The sequence below is a fragment of the Leucoraja erinacea genome, chromosome 7, assembly GCF_028641065.1.
Source record: "Leucoraja erinacea ecotype New England chromosome 7, Leri_hhj_1, whole genome shotgun sequence".
Lineage (NCBI taxonomy): Eukaryota > Metazoa > Chordata > Chondrichthyes > Rajiformes > Rajidae > Leucoraja > Leucoraja erinaceus.
In genome coordinates this window covers 75,728,986-75,749,077 of record NC_073383.1, presented here as the reverse complement: position 1 = coordinate 75,749,077, position 20,092 = coordinate 75,728,986, and the positions used below count along the sequence as shown (strand labels likewise).

Sequence of the window (20,092 nt, the reverse complement as noted above, 5' to 3'; positions counted from 1 at the left end):
AAGTCCAGGACACGGGTCACAGTTTAAGGATAAGGGGGAAATCCTTTTGGACTGAGATGAGAAAACCTTTTTTCACACAGAGAGTGGTGGATCTCTGGAACTCTCTGCCACAGAAGGTAGTTGAGGCCAGTTCATTGGCTATATTTAAGAGGGAGTTAGATGTGGCCCTAGTGGCTAAGGGGATCAGGGGGTATGGAGAGAAGGCAGGTACAGGACACTGAGTTGGATGATCAGCCATGATCATATTGAATAGCGGTGCAGGCTCGAAGGGCCGAATGACCTACTCATGCACCTATTTTCTATGTTTCTCTGGATGCTTTCAAGAGAGAGTTAGATAGAGCTCTTAGGGATAGCGGAGTTAAGGGATATAGATAAAAGGCAGGAACATGGTACTGATTATGAATGATCAGCCATGATCACATTGAATGACGGTGCTGGCTCGAAGGGCCGAATGGCCTACCCCTGCACCTATTGTCTATTGTCCATTATCCCTCGGCTAGTTTTATCTTCCATTCTTTTGCTTAATTATCAAGCCAAAGGCTTTGAGCCAGCCCAGATTGATAGTCTAGGTGTGTTGCCTGTGGAGAGCAGAGCTGTAGCACATTGGCAATGACCAGCCATGATGTGGGTTCTGAATGGACTAATGCAACAGCGGGGTGTATTTGCCAATTTAGTGTTGCTATATCTTTAGTGATGCTGAAGTGAGCCTTAAAGTCCTGGAGTAAACTAAGCGGGTCAGGCAGCACCTCTGGATGAAAAGGATGGGTGATGTTTTGGGTCAGAACCCTTCTTCAGACTGGGAACCTGTTGTCGACCGAATTGACTACATTTGTGGGTCCTTTTTGGAATCCCTTATAGAGTCTCATGATGGTGCTCTTTCTTGTTTGGAATCCTCCGTCGGCTCCTATGATAGTGCTGTAGTAGTAAGCGTGTCATCTGTTAAAGCACTGGAGTTCCTTTCAGTTTTTAGTTGCAGTTTTTAGTTTATTGTCACGTGTACCAAGGTACAGTGACGAGCTTATGTTGCGTGCCAACCAGTTAGCAGAAAGGCAGTGCATGATTGCAATCGAGCTATTCATCGTGTACAGACGTATGATAAGGGAATAATGTTTAGTGCAAGCTAAAGTCCGATAAAAGATAGTCGGAGGGTCACCAATGAGGGAGATAGTTCAGGACTGCTCTCCAGTTGTGGTAGGATGATTCAGTTGCCTGATAACAGCTGGGAAGAAACTATCTGAATCTGGAGGTGTGTGTTTTCACACTTCTCTACCTTTTGCCTGATGGGAGAGGAGAGAAGAGGGACTGGCCAGGGTGCGACTCGTCCTTGATTATGCTGGTGGCCTTGCCGAGGCAGCGTTTGGTATAAATGGAGTCAATGGATGGGAGGTCGGTTTGTGTGGGACTAACTGTTTTGCCAAAGAAAACATTTTCCATTATTGTCCCAACTTTTTTTTCTGTGAGGTTCTTGTTCTTTTGTGCCCTTATGCTATGTAGTGGCTCGCCACTGCTGTAAACATCGTTGCACTATTGTAGTGTTCAGTGCAAGGTTTGCAGTAGTATGTGGATTATCCAGCAATGGGCATTGCAGTAGGTGTTGCATTGTCTGGGATCTGTGAGCCACAGTCACAGGTTGTTGTACCCTCGATGTAGCCCCGCTTGTGCATTGTCACCTTTGACCCCGGTTCGATGTCGGTTGAGACATCTCTAGCTCAGCCAACGTTCATCAGCAGTGTTCATCTGTGGGGTTATATGCAGGATTGAGACTGAATCGATCATGCATTCACTCTATGATTTCATGATGGTCATAGATTTTACTTTAGACTTTGGAGACAAAATATGGAAACAGGTCCTTCGGCCCACTGAGTCTGTGTGGACCAGCGAGCACCCCAAACACTGGGGGGGGACAATTTACAATTTACAGAAACCAATTAACCTCCAAACCCTGTACGTGTTTGGAATGTGGGAGAAAATCAGAGCACCCGGAGAAAACTTATGCAGTCACAGGGAGGACGTGCAAACTCTGTATAAGCAGTGTCCGTGGCTGGGATCGAACCCGGGTCCCTGGTGCTATAAGGCAATAACTCAGCTCCTGTGCCACTCTAGATTTTGCCTTGTACCAACCTTGATTGAACAATTGTTCAATGTGGTTGTGGAAAGGATATTTCCACTGGTAGGAGAGTCCAGGGCCAGTGGTCATAGCCATTTAATGGGTGTTCTTTTAGAAAGGAGGTGAGAGAAACAGGGAGGTTATGGTGGCACAGCGGTAGAGTTGCTGCCTTACAGTGAATGTAGAGCCGGAGACCCGGGTTCGATCCCAACTGCAGGTGCTGTCTGTACGGAGTTTATATAGGTGGCAATGTGAACTGTGAGGAGGATGCTATGAGAATGCAGGGTGACTTGGACATGTTGGGTGGGTGGGCAGATGCATGGCAGATGTAGTTTAATATGGATAAATGTGCGGTTACACACTTTGATAGCAAAAATAGGAAGGCAGAATATTATCTAAATGGTGTCAAGATGGGAAAAAGGGAAGTACAACGGGACCTGGGGGTCCTTGTTCATCAGTCAATGAAAGTGAGCATGCAGGTACAGCAGAAGAAAGCGAATGACATGTTGGACTTCATAACAAGAGGAGTTGAGTATAGGAGCAAAGAGTTCCTTCTGCATTTGTACAGGGCCTTAGTGAGACCACACCTCCAGTTTTCGTATCCAAATTTGAGGAAGGACATTCTTGCTATTGAGTGAGTGCAGCGTTGGTTCACATGGTTAATTCCCGGGATGGCGGGACTGTCATATGCTGAGAGAATGGAGCGGCTGGGCTTGTATACTCTGGAATTTTGAAGAATGAGAGGGGATCTTATTGAAACATATGAGATTATTAAGGGTTTGGACACGCTAGAGGCAGGAAACATGTTCCCGATGTTGGGGGAGTCCAGAACCAGGGGCCACAGTTTAAGAATAAGGGGTAAGCCATTTAGCACAGAGATGAGGAAACATTTTTTCACACAGACAGTTGTGAGTCTGTGGAATTCTCTGCTTCAGAGGGTGGTGGAGGCAGGATCTCTGGATACTTTCAAGAGAGAGCTAGATATCGCTCTTAAAGATAGCGGAGTCGGGATATGGGGAGAAGGCAGGAATGGGGTTCTGATTGTGGATGATCAGCCATGATCACATTGAATGGCAGCGCTGGCTCGAAGGGCCTAATGGCCTATTTCCGGCCTGTATCTCTAAACTAAACTAAACTTCTTTAGTCAGAAGGTAGTTAATCTGTGGAACTCATTGTCACAGAGGACTGTGGAGGCCAAGTCAGTGGATAGTTTTAAGGCAGAGATAGACAGATTCTTAATTGGAACGGGTGTCAAGGGTTTTGGGGAGAAGGCAGGAAAATGGGATTCGGAGGCAGAGATCAGCCATGATTGAATGGCGGAGTAGATTCGATGGGCTGAATGCCCTAATTCTACTCCTATAATAAGAACTTGTGAAGACTTGTTCAGTGCTCTGACTTCAGTGTTTCAATTGTTAACAAAGCACCAACTACTCTTGACACTTTTGTGTTAAAGGCAGAAGAAGAATTTTTAAAAGCCCAGAAGGTATTTGAGGAAATTAATATCGACTTACAGGAAGAGTTGCCATCACTATGGAACAGGTAGGTGTCAGATCTGTGAGTAAATGTATTTCATGTTCAATGGAAAGGGCGCGTAAAGATGCAGACTGGCCAAGCTACCCTTAAAAGAGTTCAGGGTTAAACCCCTGTCCCACGGTACGAGTTCATTCCAAGAGTTCTGCCGAGTTTGCCCTGATTCGAACTCGGAGATTTACGGTAATGGCCACTCGTCGGTACTCAGGGCTCTCGAGTCTTCCCGTGCTTACCTGCCGTTAGCGAGTCTTCCCGAGTACCTGCCGTTAGTGCTAAGAGACATCCCCGAGCTCCGACGTACCCGCTATGTTCATTCTCCATGCTTACGAAGAGTTTCATTTTTTTAAAACTCGGGAGAGCTCTTGGAATGAACTCGCACCATGGGACAGGGCTATTAGGCTGCAGATGTTTTAGTTTAGAGATCAAGTCCTTTGGCCCACCTTGTCCGCGCTGACAAGCAATCACACCGCACACTAAAACTATCCTACACACACTAGGGACAATTTCCAATTTTTACCAAGCCAATTAGCCTACAAACCTACACGTCTTTTGAGTGTGGGAGGAAACTAGAGATAACCAGTGAAAATCCACGCAGGCCACGGGGAGGACATACCCACTCCATACAGACAAGCACCCGAAGTCGGGATCGAAGTTGGGATCGAACCCGGGTCTTGGCGCTGCAAGGCAGCAACACTACCACTGCGCCACTGAGCCGCTCGAATCTTGAGCAAAGAACAGTGCTGGAGGGGCTCAGCGGATCAGGCAGCATCTGTGGAGGGAATGGATTTGAGACATTTCAGGTTGTGACCTTTCAGACCGATGGAATCCACCAGCCGGAAAGGCTTTGACCTGAAACATTGACTGCCCAATTCCCTCCACAGTCGCTGCCTGACCAGCCAAGATCCTCCAGCATGTTGTGTGGCTCGGAGTTTGGCTGGACGGGTTACTTTTATCACCTTGTACCATCAATTGGAATACCTTGAAAGTTTATGAACAATGCCTTATTTGGATTATTTTTGGAAATAAAAAATTGATTTGTGAAATATTTCCATTGGACTTGATGCCTCTGTCCCTGTGAGGATACAGCTTAATCTAACCCTCCCCAAACAATGTGAAGGCTGATCTCAAAACTGAGCCATGTAGGTTTGAGAGGTCAATTATAAGATCTGGGAGATATAATTTTGAAAAAGCCAAAGATCTGATATACAAATTGGGTTCCTCGCTCAATAATGGTAACTCTAAGGAGGCTGTGTGTGGGATTGTGAGACGGCATCATAGAAACATGCCTATTTTTCAGTAAACGTCATGTATATCTTTGCCATTCTCAAGAATGAGGAAAGAGAATTCTTGCTATTGAGGGAGTGCAGTGTATGTTCACCAGGTTAATTCCCGGGATGGTGGGACTGACATATGATGAAAGAATGGGTCCACTGGGCTTGTGTGCACTAGCTTTAGGATGAGAGGGTAACTTATAGAAACATGTAAAATTCTTAAGGGATTGGACAGGCTAGATGCAGGAAAAATGTTCCCCATGTTTGGGGGAGTCCAGAACCAGGGGTCACAAGGTTTAAGAATAAGGGGTAAGCCATTTAAGACTGAGATGAGGAAAAACCTTTTCACCCAAAGAGTTGTGAATCTGTGGAATTCACTGTCGCAGAAGGCATTGGAGGCCAATTCACTGGATGTTTTCAGGAGGGAGTTAGATTTAGCTCTTAGGGCTAATGCAATCAAGGGATATCAATGGGATCAAGGGAAAGCAGGAACGGGGTACTGATTTTGGATGATCATCCATGATCATATTGACTGGCGGTGCTGGCTCGAAGGGTCACCTGGCCTACTCCTGCAACTATGTATATTTCATAATCATAATTATACTTTATTACCCGTGTGTGTTTTGCAACATACGAGGAATTTGATTTGCCTTACAGTCATATTAATAAGAAGCAACAGAACACACAAAATACATTGTAATATAAACATCCACCACAGTGACTCCTCCACATTCCTCACTGTGATGGAAGGCGAAAAAAAGTTCTTCACTTCTTTGTCCTCCAGTGGTCGGGGGCCTCTAACCTTCCGTTGACGGGACGATCTTACTCCCATAGCCGGTGGCGGGCCTCCTCGGTGGGGCGATCAAGCTCCTGCATTGGGGGGGGGGGGGGGGGGGATGTCAGCTCCCCCGCGCCGGGTCGAGGTTTGTCCAACGTCGTGTGACTTTTGGAGCATCTGTCTCTTACCCGAGACTGCGAGCTCCTGAGGTTAAAGTCCGCAGGCTGGGGTTGGAGCGTCCGTCCCAGGCAAGGGATCGTGGGCTCCGATGGTAAGTCCACGCCCCGCGGTGGGGCTCAAAGTCAGTCCCGAGCGAGGCCTCCAGCTCCACGATGTTAGGCCGCAGAGCGACCGGAGATACGATCCAGAAAACAATCGCATCTCCGCCAAGGTAAGAGATTGAGGAAAAAAAAAAGTTTCCCCCAACCCCGCCCCTACCCCCCCACATAAAGCAAACCAGAGAACATTAACACATACTTTTTAAACACATTAAAAATTAAAAAAAAGTCGTATAGGACAGACAGACTGTTAGCGAGGCTGCCATCGTGCGGCGCCCCCTGGTGGAGTTTCATTCAGATCTTGACTTAACTTCACTGATGCTTTGATTTCCAATGCTTAATTTTCCTAATTTTAGATTTTTTTTCTCCCCCTTTCACAGTCGCGTTGGTTTCTATGTGAACACATTCCAAAGTATAGCTGGTCTGGAGGAGACGTTTCATAAAGAGATGGGCAAGGTATGGATTATTAACCTGGCTTTGTTTTGTGTTGCCACTGTTCATTGTATTAATGATTTGGATCAGAAAGCCAAGAATCTGATTTTGCCAATGAGACGTGGATTGCGGGCCTTGGCAGATGTTGTGACTGGAAACCTTGTGCAAAATGTACCGGCAAATGGATATCGATCTCTTAGATTAGATTAGATTAGATTAGATTCGTTTATTGTCATTCAGACCATTCGGTCTGAACGAAATTCTGTTTCCCTGCAGTCATACATATAATTTTAAAAAAAATGACAAAACACATAGTCAACACAAATTTAACATCCACCAACGATCTCTTGTCATCACTTCAATTCATAAGTCATAGGAGCAGAGTTGGGCCATCCTGCCCATCAAGTCTAGTCCGCCATTCAATCATGGCTGATCTATCTTTCCCTCTCAACCCCATTCTCCTGCCTTCTCCTGACACCCCTAAGTAAGTAATCAAGAATCTGTCAATCTCTGCTTTAAAATCCCCAAAGCTGGCCCACACAGCCGTCTGTGGCAATGAATTCCACTGATTCGCCACCCTCTCTTAAAGAAATTCCTTTTTACCTCCTTACTAAAAGTACATCCCTTTATTCTGAGCCCTCTGGTCCCAGACTATTCCACTTGTGGAAACCTCCTCTCCACATCCACTCTATCAATCTTTGTGATCTGTGTCAGACTGTGAAAGATATGATTACTATCTAAATTGTGGAAAGCTGAAAGCATGTACATTGTTGCAGTACAATTTAAAGAAAATTACCCAATGACTGCTTCCGACCCGACACCAATGTCATTTCCATTGGTCTATCCAGAAATAGTTTAAAATTCAGAAGGCGGTGAATATTTTCGGCATGTTAAAACGTTGGTTGAGTTCTTCCATTTCAGTGTCTTTACACATATTTACTGAAGGGTGTTGCCATTTGTATAAGAGATGGGTATCAGTATGATGACAGGAATACATGTGATTGAACAAGCTGTTCGTAGGCCTGTTTCGTGGCCGATGTGACAATTCACTACTTTGAGCTGTGCAGTTGTGGTTACATGTCACACTGAAGTGAATGTAGATACAAAATGCTGGAGTAACTCAGTGGGACAGGCATCTCTGGAGAGAAGGAACGAACGACGTTTCGGGTCGAGACCCTTCTTCAGACTGATGTCAGGGTGGGGGTGGGGGAGAGACATAAAGATAGAATGTAGGCAGAGACAGTAAGAACAATTGGAGACTGGGCCGGGGCAGGGGATGGAGAGAGAGGGAAAGCAAGGGCTATCTGAAGTGAGAGGTCAATGTTCATGCCGCTGGGGTGTAAATTTGAGGTGCTGTTCTTCCAATTTGCACTAGACCTCACTCTGACAATGGAGGAGGCCCAGGACAGAAAGGTCAGATTGGGAATGGGAGGGGCAGTTGAAGAGCTGAGCCACCGGGAGATCAGGTAGGTTAAGGTGGACTGAGCGGAGGTGTTCAGCGAAACGATCGCCAAGCCTGCGCTTGGTCCTGTCTTACACACTAAAGTGTGATAAGTGTGCAAAAAATATTTCTCCATTTCCAGCTTCCCTCAATCACCTCTTTGTGAGCTCCTCTCGTGCGCATGTCCCAGTGTAAATCGCACTGCTATGTAACCTAACGGGTCCACACTGCTGTTTGATATCCAGCACAATCCTCGCATCTTATCTAATCGCATCGTCTTTTTCCCGCAACCCTTTCCCAAATGACTTTAGTCTACCCCGAGGGCATCTATAACACTGCATTGGGCGAGGCAGTTGTGGTAGAATTCCATACTCCCTAATGATACTGGATAAAGCTGCTTCAATTCATAATCGATTGATCACTTAATCATTTATTAAGTTCCTAAGTGATGGGAGCAGAATTTATTCTGCACAATAAATGAAGATCAAACGATCATAGGCTCCTAAAAGATAGGAGCAGAATTAGGCCATTCGGCCCATCAAGTGTACAATGCCATTCAATCTTGGCTGATCTCACTCCCACCTCACCCCATTCTCCTGCCTTCTCCCCAATTGTTATTGCTTATCTCTCTCTCTCTCCCCCCCCCCTTCCCACATCTTAGTAGTTCTACCAGTTCCACCGTTTGCATCCTTGTTCCCCTCCTGTTATCACATCTTCCCCAGCCAACAATGGACCATTGTGGGCTCAACCCTTCCTGAGATAATCTGCTGCTGGCCCTGATTTGTTCTGCCCCCCTCCCCCCACCCCGGACATTCAGTCTGAAGAAGAGTTCCAGCCAGAAACGTCACCTATCCTTATCTCCAGCGATGCCGCCTGACCCGCTGAGTTACTCAAGCATTTTGTCTCTACCTTTTGTAAACATGGGTACCAGTTAACAGGCACTCTACCCTAACCACTCGAGGCTAATTGTACTTTGTGTTCCTTCGCAGCTAAACCAAGGTCTCGGCAATACAATGAATCAATTGGAGCAACAACATGTGAACAAAGCCTTGCCAGTCAAGGGTGCACCCAGGTTGGTTCAGTGCAAGTATATTAATGCAAAGTGTTTCAGAAACTGGGCAATCTCTTGGATTAAACACACAAAAATGGAATAACTCAGTAGGTCAGGCAGCATCTCTGGTGAAAAGGAATTGGTGACGTTTCGGGTCGAGACCCTTCTTCAGACCCGAAACATCAGCTATTCCTGTTGCCTGACCTGCTGGGTTACTCCAGATTTTTGTGTCTATCTTCGGTTTAAAACCAGCATCTGCAGTTCCTTCCTACACAATTTATTGGATTTGTTGATAACTCGGCTCGCTGGTGGCTTTCCTGCGCTGTGGTACTTCAACTGGTTTTCTGCCAACTTTTGGCTTGTGACCCTTGTGGAGAGGAAACTGACCCTTTGGCCCACCGAGTCCGCGCTGACCAGCGACCCCCTCGCACACCAGCACTATCCGACACACACCAGGAACAATTTACAATTTTACCAAGCCAATTAGCCTCCAAACCTGTATATCTTTGGAGTGTGGGAGGAAACCGGAGCACTCGGAGAAAACCCACGCGGTCACAGGGAGACGTACAGAGAGCACCTGTAGTCAGGATCAAACCCGGGTCTCTGGCACTGTGCTATCATGCCACTCCTCTGCTTCCATTGCTTCAAGGAAAACAATCTTGGTTTATACAATCTTTCCTCCACTAAATTCCTCCAGTTCAATGGAGATCTTAGAAACCATAGAAAATAGGTGCAGGAGGAGACCATTTGGCCCTTCGAGCCAGCAACGCCATTCATTGTGATCATGGCCGATCATCCCCTATCAATAACCCGTGCCTGCCTTCTCCCCATATCCATTGACTCCACTAGCCCCTACAGCTCAATCTAACTCTCTCTTAAATCCATCCAGTGACTTGGCCTCCACTGCCCTCTGTGACAGGGAATTCCATAAATTCACAACTCTCTGGGTGAAAACGTTTTTTTCTCACCTCAGTCTTAAATGACCTCCCCTTTGTTCTAAGACAGTGGCCCCTGGTTCTGAACTCACCCAACATTGGGAACATTTTTCCTGCATCTAGCTTGTCCAGTCCTTTTTATAATTTTATATGTTTCTATAAGAACCCCCTCATCCTTGTAAACTCCAGTGAATACAGGCCTAGTCTTTTCAATCTTTCCTCGTATGACAGTCCCGCCATCCCAGGGATCAATCTCGTGAACCTACCCTGCACTGCTTCAATCACAAGGATGTCCTTCCTCAAATTAGGAGATCAAAACTGTGCACAATACTCCAGATGTGGTCTCACCAGAGCCCGATACAACTGCAGAAGATTCTTTGTTTTAATATTTTTATTATTTTATACAATTTTTTAACAATACAGAACAAAACAAACAAAAAATTTTTTAAATAAAAACTGAAAAAGACAACAGGAAAACAAAAAGGAAGGAATTTTTTTTTAAAAATTATTTTTAAAATAAATAAATAAATAAATAAAAAATAAAACAAAGCCGCCAGACATAACAGTATTGGTACAATCCACATGGTGCTACACAGTCATGTCTGCAGAAGATTCTTGATTCCTTTCATCTGCGCATTCTCACAAACACATCATCAAAACTCAGATTCAGATTCAATTTTAATTGTCATTGTCAGTGTACAGTACAGAGACAACGAAATGCAACGAAAAACTCTGCATGCTACTCTAGGTCTGGCCTTGAGTGTGCAAGGTTGCAACGTACCATCTTCTCTGGTGGCATGTTACTCCCTTTCAGCTCTGAATGGTATGTTGTTTGGTTCTGAATCGTCACTGCAGACTGCCTTTTAAAGACTAATTAATGTCCAGTGGGATAGAACCTTCCGGAAACTGACTTGTTGTTCTTTCTCTTCCTGTCTACCGATGTTATTTACGGCCATCCTATCTATCTGATCGTTGAGCAGAGGAGACTTCAGTTAGCTTTTGGGAATTCTCTCTGAATCCTGGATGTCTGAAATTAAATTGGCCGCGATGTCGGACCACGCACGGTTCGATGAAAACATGCGTCGCGAGACGGGATGGGCAGGTCAATGGAAACGAGCTAACTTTGGCTTGGCATCTTAATCATTCAGAGGCGGACATGATTATTATCAGTTTCCTTGAAAAAGACCTTGATGGCAAGATAGGGAGACACGGTGGCGCAGTGCAGAGTTGCCGCCTTGCAGCGTCGGAGACCCTGATTTGATCCTCAGTGCGGTTGCTGTCAGTGCAGAGTTTGCACGCTGTCCCTATTGTGACCGCTTAGGGTTTTCTCCGGGGGGGCTTCGGTTTCCTCCCACACGTCCAAAGACGCACGGGTTTTGTGGGTTACCTGGCTTTGGTTAAAAACGTACCCATAGTGTACAACTGGAAAGATGATGACCTCCTGCAGCCAGATGTAGTTGGATTCCGTTGGACTTGTTCCGATGTGCGGTGAATGATTTTTACCTTTGCTTGTGTCAACAGCACACCTGTGAAGCACAAAGTTTCCGATGCTTCGCCACCATTGGAAGAGTCTCCACCTGGTAGTCCCACGGTGAAGAGTGACAACCATGTGTCTGCGGCTGCAGTGCCCACGCCGCACGCTCCTCCTCCTCCTGTACCAAGGTCGCCCTCCCAGGTAAGGCGGGTTGGCCCCTGGATACGGGATTGCATCCCTCTGCCCTCTCACCCTGACTTTTTGTCTTGCAGGAAGAATGCAGTTATTTCTCCTTCACTTCCTCGTGTTAACTTCTGTACACTTGTCTGGTGCTTAACAAAAGACAATAGGTGCATGGGTAGGCCATTCGGCCCTTCGAGCCAGCACCGCCATTCAATGTGATCATGGCTGATCATCCCCAATCAGTGCCCCGTTCCTGCCTTCTCCCCATATCCTCTGACTCCGCTATCTTTGAGAGCCCTATCTAGCTCTCTCTTGAAAGTATCCAGAGAACTGGCCTCCACCGCCTTCCGAGGCAGAGAATTCCACACTCACACTCACAACTCTCCGTTTTAAATGGCTTACCCCTTATTCTTAAACTGTGGCCCCTGGTTCTGGGCACCCCCAACATCGGGAACATGTTTCCTGCCTCTAGCGTGTCCAAACCTTTAATAATCTTATATGTTTCAATAAGATAGCCTCTCATCCCTCTAAACTCCAGCTTATACAAGCCCAGCCGCTCCATTCTCTCAGCATATGACAGCCCCGCCATCCAGAGAATTAACCTTGTAAACCTACGCTGCACTCCCTAAATAGCGCAAATGTCCTTCCTCAAATTAGGGGACCAAAACTGCACACAATGCTCCAGGTGTGGGCTCACTAGGGCCCTATGTGACAGCCCTGGAAATCTGAGGTAAACTGGTTTACCGTCTGAGCCCCAGATATAAATATCAGCAACCCTCGCGGCTCCTTCGGCCTTTGTCCCCGATCCAAGATTAACACAAGTTCATCCACAACCTCTTTTGGTTTCTAAAAACCTAACCATTTTCTTTTTATTTTTTTTAAATTATTTTTATTAGAAGTACGGTAAATTACAATACTACACAACACGTATATCTTAATACATTTTTTGTACCGCTTCATTTTTTTTGAGCTTTAAGAAAAAGATAGAAGGAAAGTACAGAAAGTGCGCAACAGTCGTGAAGTGCAAGAGTGTTGGGAAAATTTCATTCAGTTCTCTTAAAAGAAGGTTATGGGCCCCTAGAAAAGAAGTTAGAGATATGGAAGTAAAGTGAGTCAAATTAAACTTATTAGACCCTAGAAAAGAACTTGAAAAATCTCAAAAGTAGTAACAATTGCTCTATTATAGCCATTAAACTCCACAGAAAACTGGCAACTACGCAACAGCAACCCTCGCGGCTCTGTTTGTTTGTTGTTTTGCCACAACCTCTCTTTTTCTAAGCATTTTCCATTTGCCCCCCTCTGAACTAAGGTTTGGGACGGAGTAAGATTTGCCTCCACTCATAAGTATTAGGAGTACCTCGGCAGCGGCTGTGGTGAAGCCTCGCGGCGGTGGCGATGTCTTGCGGGTTGACCCGTGGCCGATGAGATTCAGACAGAGGACCACTGTGGGAGGGGAAGAACCACGGACGACTTGGCGTGGGAGGACAGCCATGAGGGCGGAGGGGAAGGACAATGAACAATGGGGGGGGGGGGGGGGGGGGGGGGGGTTGGGGGGCAAAGGACAATGGAGACCCTGGGTGGGAGGAAACCAGAGATCCCGGAGAAAACCCACGTGGGTCACGGGGAGAACGTACAAACTCCGTACAGAGAAACACCCGTAGTTGGGATCGAACCTTGGTCCTGCTTCCGTGAGGCAGCAGCTGTAGCGCTGCGCCACCGTGCCGCCCTACTGCGAGTAAATATAGAACATTAGGAAGGGGAGGCTCAACTATTTTGGGAAGTAGGCTTTTACATATTTTGGGGGAGAAATGGCTCGCTTCTGACTTTTTCTGAAGAGATGGTTTGTGGACCGACCTCTGAGTGAACCCGTGTAGGTAACTGGCCTGCCAGTGTTGCATTGTTCTGCTGTGGGTGTCATTCTGCCCCTCCTGTGGTGATTCATCGGTCGGCCTTGTGCTACAGGGAGGTGCAATGCACCATCTCTCACTGGGAGATTATATATGTTGGGCGTGTTATTGCACGGCTGCCAGCAGCTTGCTATTCCCAATAAATCAAATGGACTCGATGTTTAATGTAATGGACAGCAGATAGCAAAATGTGTCTGTCTGGAATGCTGCTGTTTTAAGTGAATGTTTAATTTAGAGATATAGCGGGGAAACGGGCCCTTCGCCCCACCGAGTCCGCGCCGACCAGCGATCCCCTCGCGTTAACACTATCCGACACACGCACTAGGATCAATTTACACTTGTACCAAACCAATTAACCTACAAACCTGTTAATTTTTGATGTGTGGAAGGAAACCGAAGATTGCAGTTTGTGCAAAAATTCACGGGGGGATCGTACAAACTCCGTACTGACAGCCACCGTGGTCAGGATCGAACCCTGGTCTACCGGCGCTGTAAAGCAGCAACTATACAGTTGCGCCGCTTGTTGGTCTGGTTTGGGTTTTGTGGTGGGATGATAAGCTGCCAATCACCACATTAGAAACATAGAAACATAGAAAATAGGAGTAGAAAGGAGTAGGCCATTCGGCCCTTCGAGTCTGCACCGCCATTCAATATGATCATGGCTGATCATCCAACTCAGTATCCTGTACCTGCCTTCTCTCCATACCCGCTGATCCCTTTAGCCACAAGGGCCACATCTAAATCGCTCTTAAATATAGCCAATTAACTTGCCTCAACTACCTTCTGTAGCAGAGAATTCCACAGATTCACCACTCTCTGTGTGAAAAATGCTTTTCTCATCTCAGTCCTAAAAGACTTCCCTCTTATCCTTAAACTGTGACCCCTTGTTCTGGACCTCCCCAACATCAGGAACAATCTTCCTGCATCTAGCCTGTCCAACCCCTTAAGAATTTTGTAAGTTCTATAAGATCCCCCCTCAATCTTCTAAATTCTAGCGAGTACAAACTGAGTCTATCCAGTCTTTCTTCATATGAAAGTCCTGCCATCCCAGGAATCAGTCTGGTGAACCTTCTCTGTACTCCCTCTATGGCAAGAATGTCTTTCCTCAGATTAGGAGACAATACCCCAGGTGTGGTCTCACCAAGGCCCTGTACATCTGCAGTGGAACCTCCCTGCTCCTATACTCAAATCCTATTGCTATGAATGCTAACATACCATTCGCTATCTTCACTGCCTGCTGCACCTGCATGCCTACTTTCAATGACTGGTGTACCATGACACCCAGGTCTCGTTGCATCAGTTGGAGACTGTTAGACAGTTAGAGACTGTCTTAAGTTGGACTTTACCTTGAATGTTAAGGACTTTACCTTGGACTTTACATTATACCCGTTACTCTGTATCTGTACATTGTGGGTGGCTCGATTGTAAGCGTGTATAGTTTTTTTTTTTGCTGACTGGATATCACACAACAAAAAGCTTCTAAATGTACCTCGGTACACGTGGCAATGAACTGAACTACGTATTACTGTGGTAACTTTTGAAAAGTTGCAACTTACCTGATCACTTCCATGTCAATGTGTGCTTTCTGTATCGGTTGGTTCTGCTCTTGATGGCTCCCTGCTGATTTGGTCTCGGAAGCGATGTTTGCGGGGGAAATGTTCGGCTTGTGGTCACGTTGCCTTTTGCTATTGACGTCTCTCTGTGCACGTGCAGCAAAGGAAAGGTCCTCCAGTGCCCCCTCCTCCAAAGGTCACGCCATCCAAGGACATCAAGCAAGAAAATATCCTCAATCTTTTTGATGACAATTACATCCCAGAGATAAGTGTGACGACGCCTTCTCAGGTTTGCGATTTCCACACTTGCCCCCCCAGTTCCATTGTGAATCGCCATCAACCTCATCTTAACACTGTTTGCCACCGTTAACCCTTTCATCTAATCTTCACCTGTTGGTGCATGAAGCATGCCTTGTGTTAACAGGCGACTGTTTGTATTAGTCACCTAAATCACCCAGTAATAGCACTCTTGGAGGTTTCATTTAGACTTGGGCTGCCACCTTATTTGTCATTGTATCCTAAATTGTGCAGGAAGGAACTGCAGATGCTGGTTCATGCCAAAGATAGACACAGAATGCTGGAGTAACACAGTGGGTCAGGCAGCATCTCTGGAGAAAAGGAATAGATGACATTTTGGGTCGGACCCCATCTTCTGACCGACCCGAATCATCACCTATTCCTTTGCTCTAGAGCTGTTGCCTGACCCGCTGAGGTTTAGTTTAGAGATACAGCACGGAAGGAGGCCCTTCGGCCCACCGAGTCCGTGCCAGCCAGCGATCCCTGCATTCTAACACTGTGCTACACACACTCGGGACAATTTACGATTTTTATCAAGTCAATTACCCTACAAACCTGCATGTCTTTGGAGTGTGGGAGAAAACTGGATCTCCCGGAGAAAACCCATGTAGGTCACGGGGAGAACGTACAAACTCCATACACTCCAGCATTTTATGTCTATTTTGTGGATAGATTATCCTGAATTATGGATCGGTTTTAAAGTTTTCTGTTAGACTGGTTAGCTAAATGGTGGAACAGGCTCAAAGGGCCAAATGGCCTTCTCCTCCTTTTCCCAGTGCAGTCTGACAGACATTTAATTGCAGGAGGTCCAAACAGTCAGAAACAAAATGCACGAGATTTGCATTTGAAATGCATGGTGAAAGATTTTTCCATTTGTATAGGTTTGGATGGCAGCCCAAGATCTTGCAAACGTTTTTGTGTGTTTAGTTGCTTGTGCAAGTTTGTAATTTGATGTCAAATTTTGATTAATATATTTTTTTGCTTCGTAAGTTCTAGGAGCAGAATTGGGCCATTTGGCCCATCGAGCCTACAGCGCCATTCAACCACGGCTGATCTATCTTTCCCTTTCAACCCCGTTCTCCTGCCTTCTCCCCGTAACCCCTGACACCCATGCTTGGCATGTTCACGTAGACCAGACTTTGCATGCAATACCTCGGAAATGTCTAAAGGCTATTTGTCCGGCAGCTTTGTCTGTGACTGACAACACCAGTCCAGTATCTGAATGAATCACAGCAGCATGAATTAAGCATGAATAGATTTCAATAATTGCAGGTGGAATGGATTGGCTGCTTTGTTTATTTTAAAAAGTTGTTTGAATTTTATTGATTGTTCAACTTCGGCAGTTTTACTTGATGTTAAGGTTTGAAGAAAGTGTCTGCAATTATTGGTCAATGGTTACCGTCTATTTTGGCTCTACTTTAAGATGAGTCCGAGTCGTGTGGCACAGAATGGAGACCTTCAGCTCGCCACGTCCACACCTATCTATCTATATTACACTCCAAGGGCTTCTAAATGGCGTACCCCTTATTCTTAAACAGTGGCTGATTCTGGATGTTTCGGGTCAAGACACCTCATCAAACAGATGCTGGTTTATACCAGTTCCACAGACTCTCAACTCTCTGTGAGAAAAAGCGTTTCCTCGTCTCGGTTCCATAGCGCTCGCTTCCATATCCCCTTCGTTATCACCTCTTCCACAGCCAACAATGGACCATTGTGGGCTCCACCCTTCCTTGGTCATCGCTGCCGGCTCCGATTTGTTCTGAACTTTTTCATACCTCTAGATTCCCCCCCCCCCCCCACCCTCCTGACTCTCAGTACGAAGAAATGTCTCAACCCGAAACGTCACCTATTCCTTCTCTCCAGAGATGCTGCCTGACCCGCTGAGTTACTCCAGCATTTTGTGTCTTATCAATTACTTCCGCTGCCCATTTGCAGCATCTGTTTTTAGTTATTTTTTCCGCTCCGCCTCTTTATAAATCAACAAAGGAAATAGAGTCTAAATGTTGTCCATTAATTTGATACAGCTGAAGAGGGTCATGTACTCAACTAAATATATTCAACGTAGGCTTCAAGATTTAGTACAGAGGTCAAGCCAACACGTCATAGACACACAGACAATAGGTGCAGGAGTAGGCCATCCAGCCCTTCGAGCCAATAAATGTGATCATGGCTGATCATCCACAATCGGTAACCCGTTCCTGCCTTCTCCCCATACCCCTTGATTCCGCTAGCCCTGAGAGCTCTATCCAACTCTCTTTTGAATCCATCCAGTGAATCGGCCTCCACTGCCTTCTGAGGCAGAGAATTCCACAGATTCACAACTCTGGGTGAAAATGTTTTTCCTCGTCTCAGTTCTAAATGGCCTACCCCTTATTCTTAAACTGTGGCCCCTGGTTCTGGACTCCCCCAACATCGGGAACATGTTTCCTGCATCTAGCCTGTGCCATCCCTTAATAATTTTAGGTAGACAAAAGTGCTGGAGAAACTCAGCGGGTGCAGCAGCATCTATGGAGTGAAGGAAACGGGCAACTTTTCGGGCCGAAACCCTTCTTCATACTGACAGACTCAATAAATGTATATGTTATTATAAGATACCCTCTCTTCCTTCTAAATTCCAGTGAATACATAGAAACATAGAAATAGAAACATAGAAATTAGGTGCAAGAGTAGGCCATTCGGCCCTTTGAGCCTGCCTCGCCATTCAATATGATCATGGCTGATCATCCAACTCAGTATCCCGTACCTGCCTTCTCTCCATACCCTCTGATCCCCTTGGCCACAAGGGCCACATCTAACTCCCTCTTAAATATAGCCATTGAACTGGCTCATCTACCCTCTGTGGCAGAGAGTTCCAGAGATTCACCACTCTCTGTGTGAAAAAAGGCCTCAACGGTACCCCCCTATCCTGTGGCAAGAGTCGTTCCATCATATCACCACTCTCTTCGTGAAGCTACGCTGCAAAAAAGTGTCTCCTCACCTCCCAAAATTGAATGTTTTTCAAGTGTTTTTGGTCATTTTCCTCTTGGATAGATCCTGTTAGGATTAATTCAAGGACAGTTTCTTCCCCAGCTGTTATCAGCCAACTGAACCATCCTACCACAACCAGAGAGCAGTCCTGAACTACTATCTACATCTTTGGTGACCCTGGGATTATCCTTGATCAGACCTTGCTGGCTTTCCCTGGCACTAAATGTTATTCCCTTATGATGCATCTATACACTGTAAATGGGTCGATTGTAATCATGTATTGTCTTTCCGCTGACTGGTTAGCACGCACCAAAAGCGTTTTGCTGTACCTCGGCTCATGCGACGATAAACTAAACTGAACTGGCATTTCATATCCAAAATGTGCATCTCCACATTTTCATAATCGTAATAATCATAATCATATTTTATTAGCCTGTTATGTTTTACAACATATGAGGAATTTCATTTGACATACAGTCATACCACTAAAAAGCAACAGAACACACAAAACACATTTTAACATAAACATCCACCACAGTGACTCCTCCGCATTCCTCACTGCGATGGAAGTTCAATCTCTCCCTTCGTTGTCCTCCATTGATGTTTGCTTGCTTGTGCTTCATTGTGTTGTAACTTGTGGCAAAGGTGTAAACTGCTCTCTCTTGTGTTTTTGTTTTTCTCTCTCTCTCTCTCTCTCTCTCCCTTGTGCACGCAAACTCCACCCTAGTTTGAGGCTCCTGGGCCTCTGCAGGATGAAGGAACCCTCCTGGACTTTGAACCTCTGAAGCCAGAATCTACTCCAGTAGTGAGGGCACCTTCTCCAGTCTCCCAGGTTGGTTCAGCTCCGCATTTCGTCTCTGGGTTATTCACCAAAAATATTCCAGGCATTGACACTTGTACTTGGGGTTGCCGACGTTCTCACTCCCGAATAAGGGACAAAAAAACGATCAAAATACGGGACAAATTCCCGACGGCAATTCGTTGACCGACTCGGCCGTGGCTGGGTGAATGATGAGTTGGCCCGGGTGCTGGACTGCACACTAAGCCCAGCCGGCGGGCCAGCTGAGGAGTTTTGCCCCGGGCGCTCAAAGTCCGGCGCCCCATCCAACTCATGAACCGATGATCGGCCATGAGAAGGAGGGGTGGTGGTGGTGGTCGGCGGTAAATGAATGTCCGAAGGTCGGACAGCTGGCCGGGCTGCCGACCGACGGGGCCACGGGCGAGGCACTGCTGCTGCTGCTGCTGCTGCTGCTGCACTCCATGGGCTGCACTACGCCGGGACGGGCGAGGCAGGGCCGGAAGCGGCGCTCCGACCCAACAGTCCCCTCGACCCGAGTAGTAGCAGTCAAATACGGGACAAGGGCGGTCCCGTATGGGACAAACCAATTTAGCCCAATATATGGGATGTCCCGGCTAATACAGGACAGTTGGCAACTTCTACTGGTTGGGTATAAGAATTACTTGAGGCTATCATCGTGTCCTTGGGAAGGAGTGGTGAACACATGATCACTCTCCTTTTGATTTCCCAGAGAGTCACAGCTGAATGAGCTGTATCTGTCTACAGCCTGATTGAAGCTAGGCGCTAGAAGATTAATCTGTGGATTAGTGCAACAGGGTGGATTAGAAATACAGCGTGGACGCGGGCCCTTCAGCCCTCATAGTCCATGCCGGCCAATGATCACCAGTACACTAGTTCGATCCTACACACTGGGGACAAATTACAGAAGCCACTTGACCTACAAACCTGCGGGTCTTTGGGATGTGGGAGGAAAACCTACACAGTCACAGGTTGAACGTACAGCCAGCACCCGTGGACAGGATTGAATTCTGGTTGGTCCCTGGCATGGTATGGCAGCAGCTCTACCCCTGCGCCACTGTGCAGCCTCGT

At 46.5% G+C, this 20,092-nt stretch overlaps 1 protein-coding gene across 8 annotated transcripts in view; it reads left to right on the top strand.

Moving 5' to 3' along the window:
• LOC129699113 (myc box-dependent-interacting protein 1) overlaps positions 1 to 20,092 on the top strand; it is a 144,843-nt gene that overhangs the window by 83,884 nt on the left and 40,867 nt on the right. For 4 of the 8 annotated variants that reach the window (XM_055638774.1, XM_055638772.1, XM_055638778.1 and 1 more), the window contains 6 exons: positions 3,561 to 3,646; positions 6,345 to 6,420; positions 8,827 to 8,909; positions 11,345 to 11,498; positions 15,101 to 15,229; positions 18,932 to 19,036. In XM_055638774.1, the coding sequence (XP_055494749.1) occupies positions 3,561 to 3,646; positions 6,345 to 6,420; positions 8,827 to 8,909; positions 11,345 to 11,498; positions 15,101 to 15,229; positions 18,932 to 19,036 (633 nt within the window). The remainder of the gene's footprint in view (positions 1 to 3,560; positions 3,647 to 6,344; positions 6,421 to 8,826; positions 8,910 to 11,344; positions 11,499 to 15,100; positions 15,230 to 18,931; positions 19,037 to 20,092) is intronic. The other 4 variants (XM_055638776.1, XM_055638779.1, XM_055638777.1 and 1 more) reach the window with 2 other exon arrangements.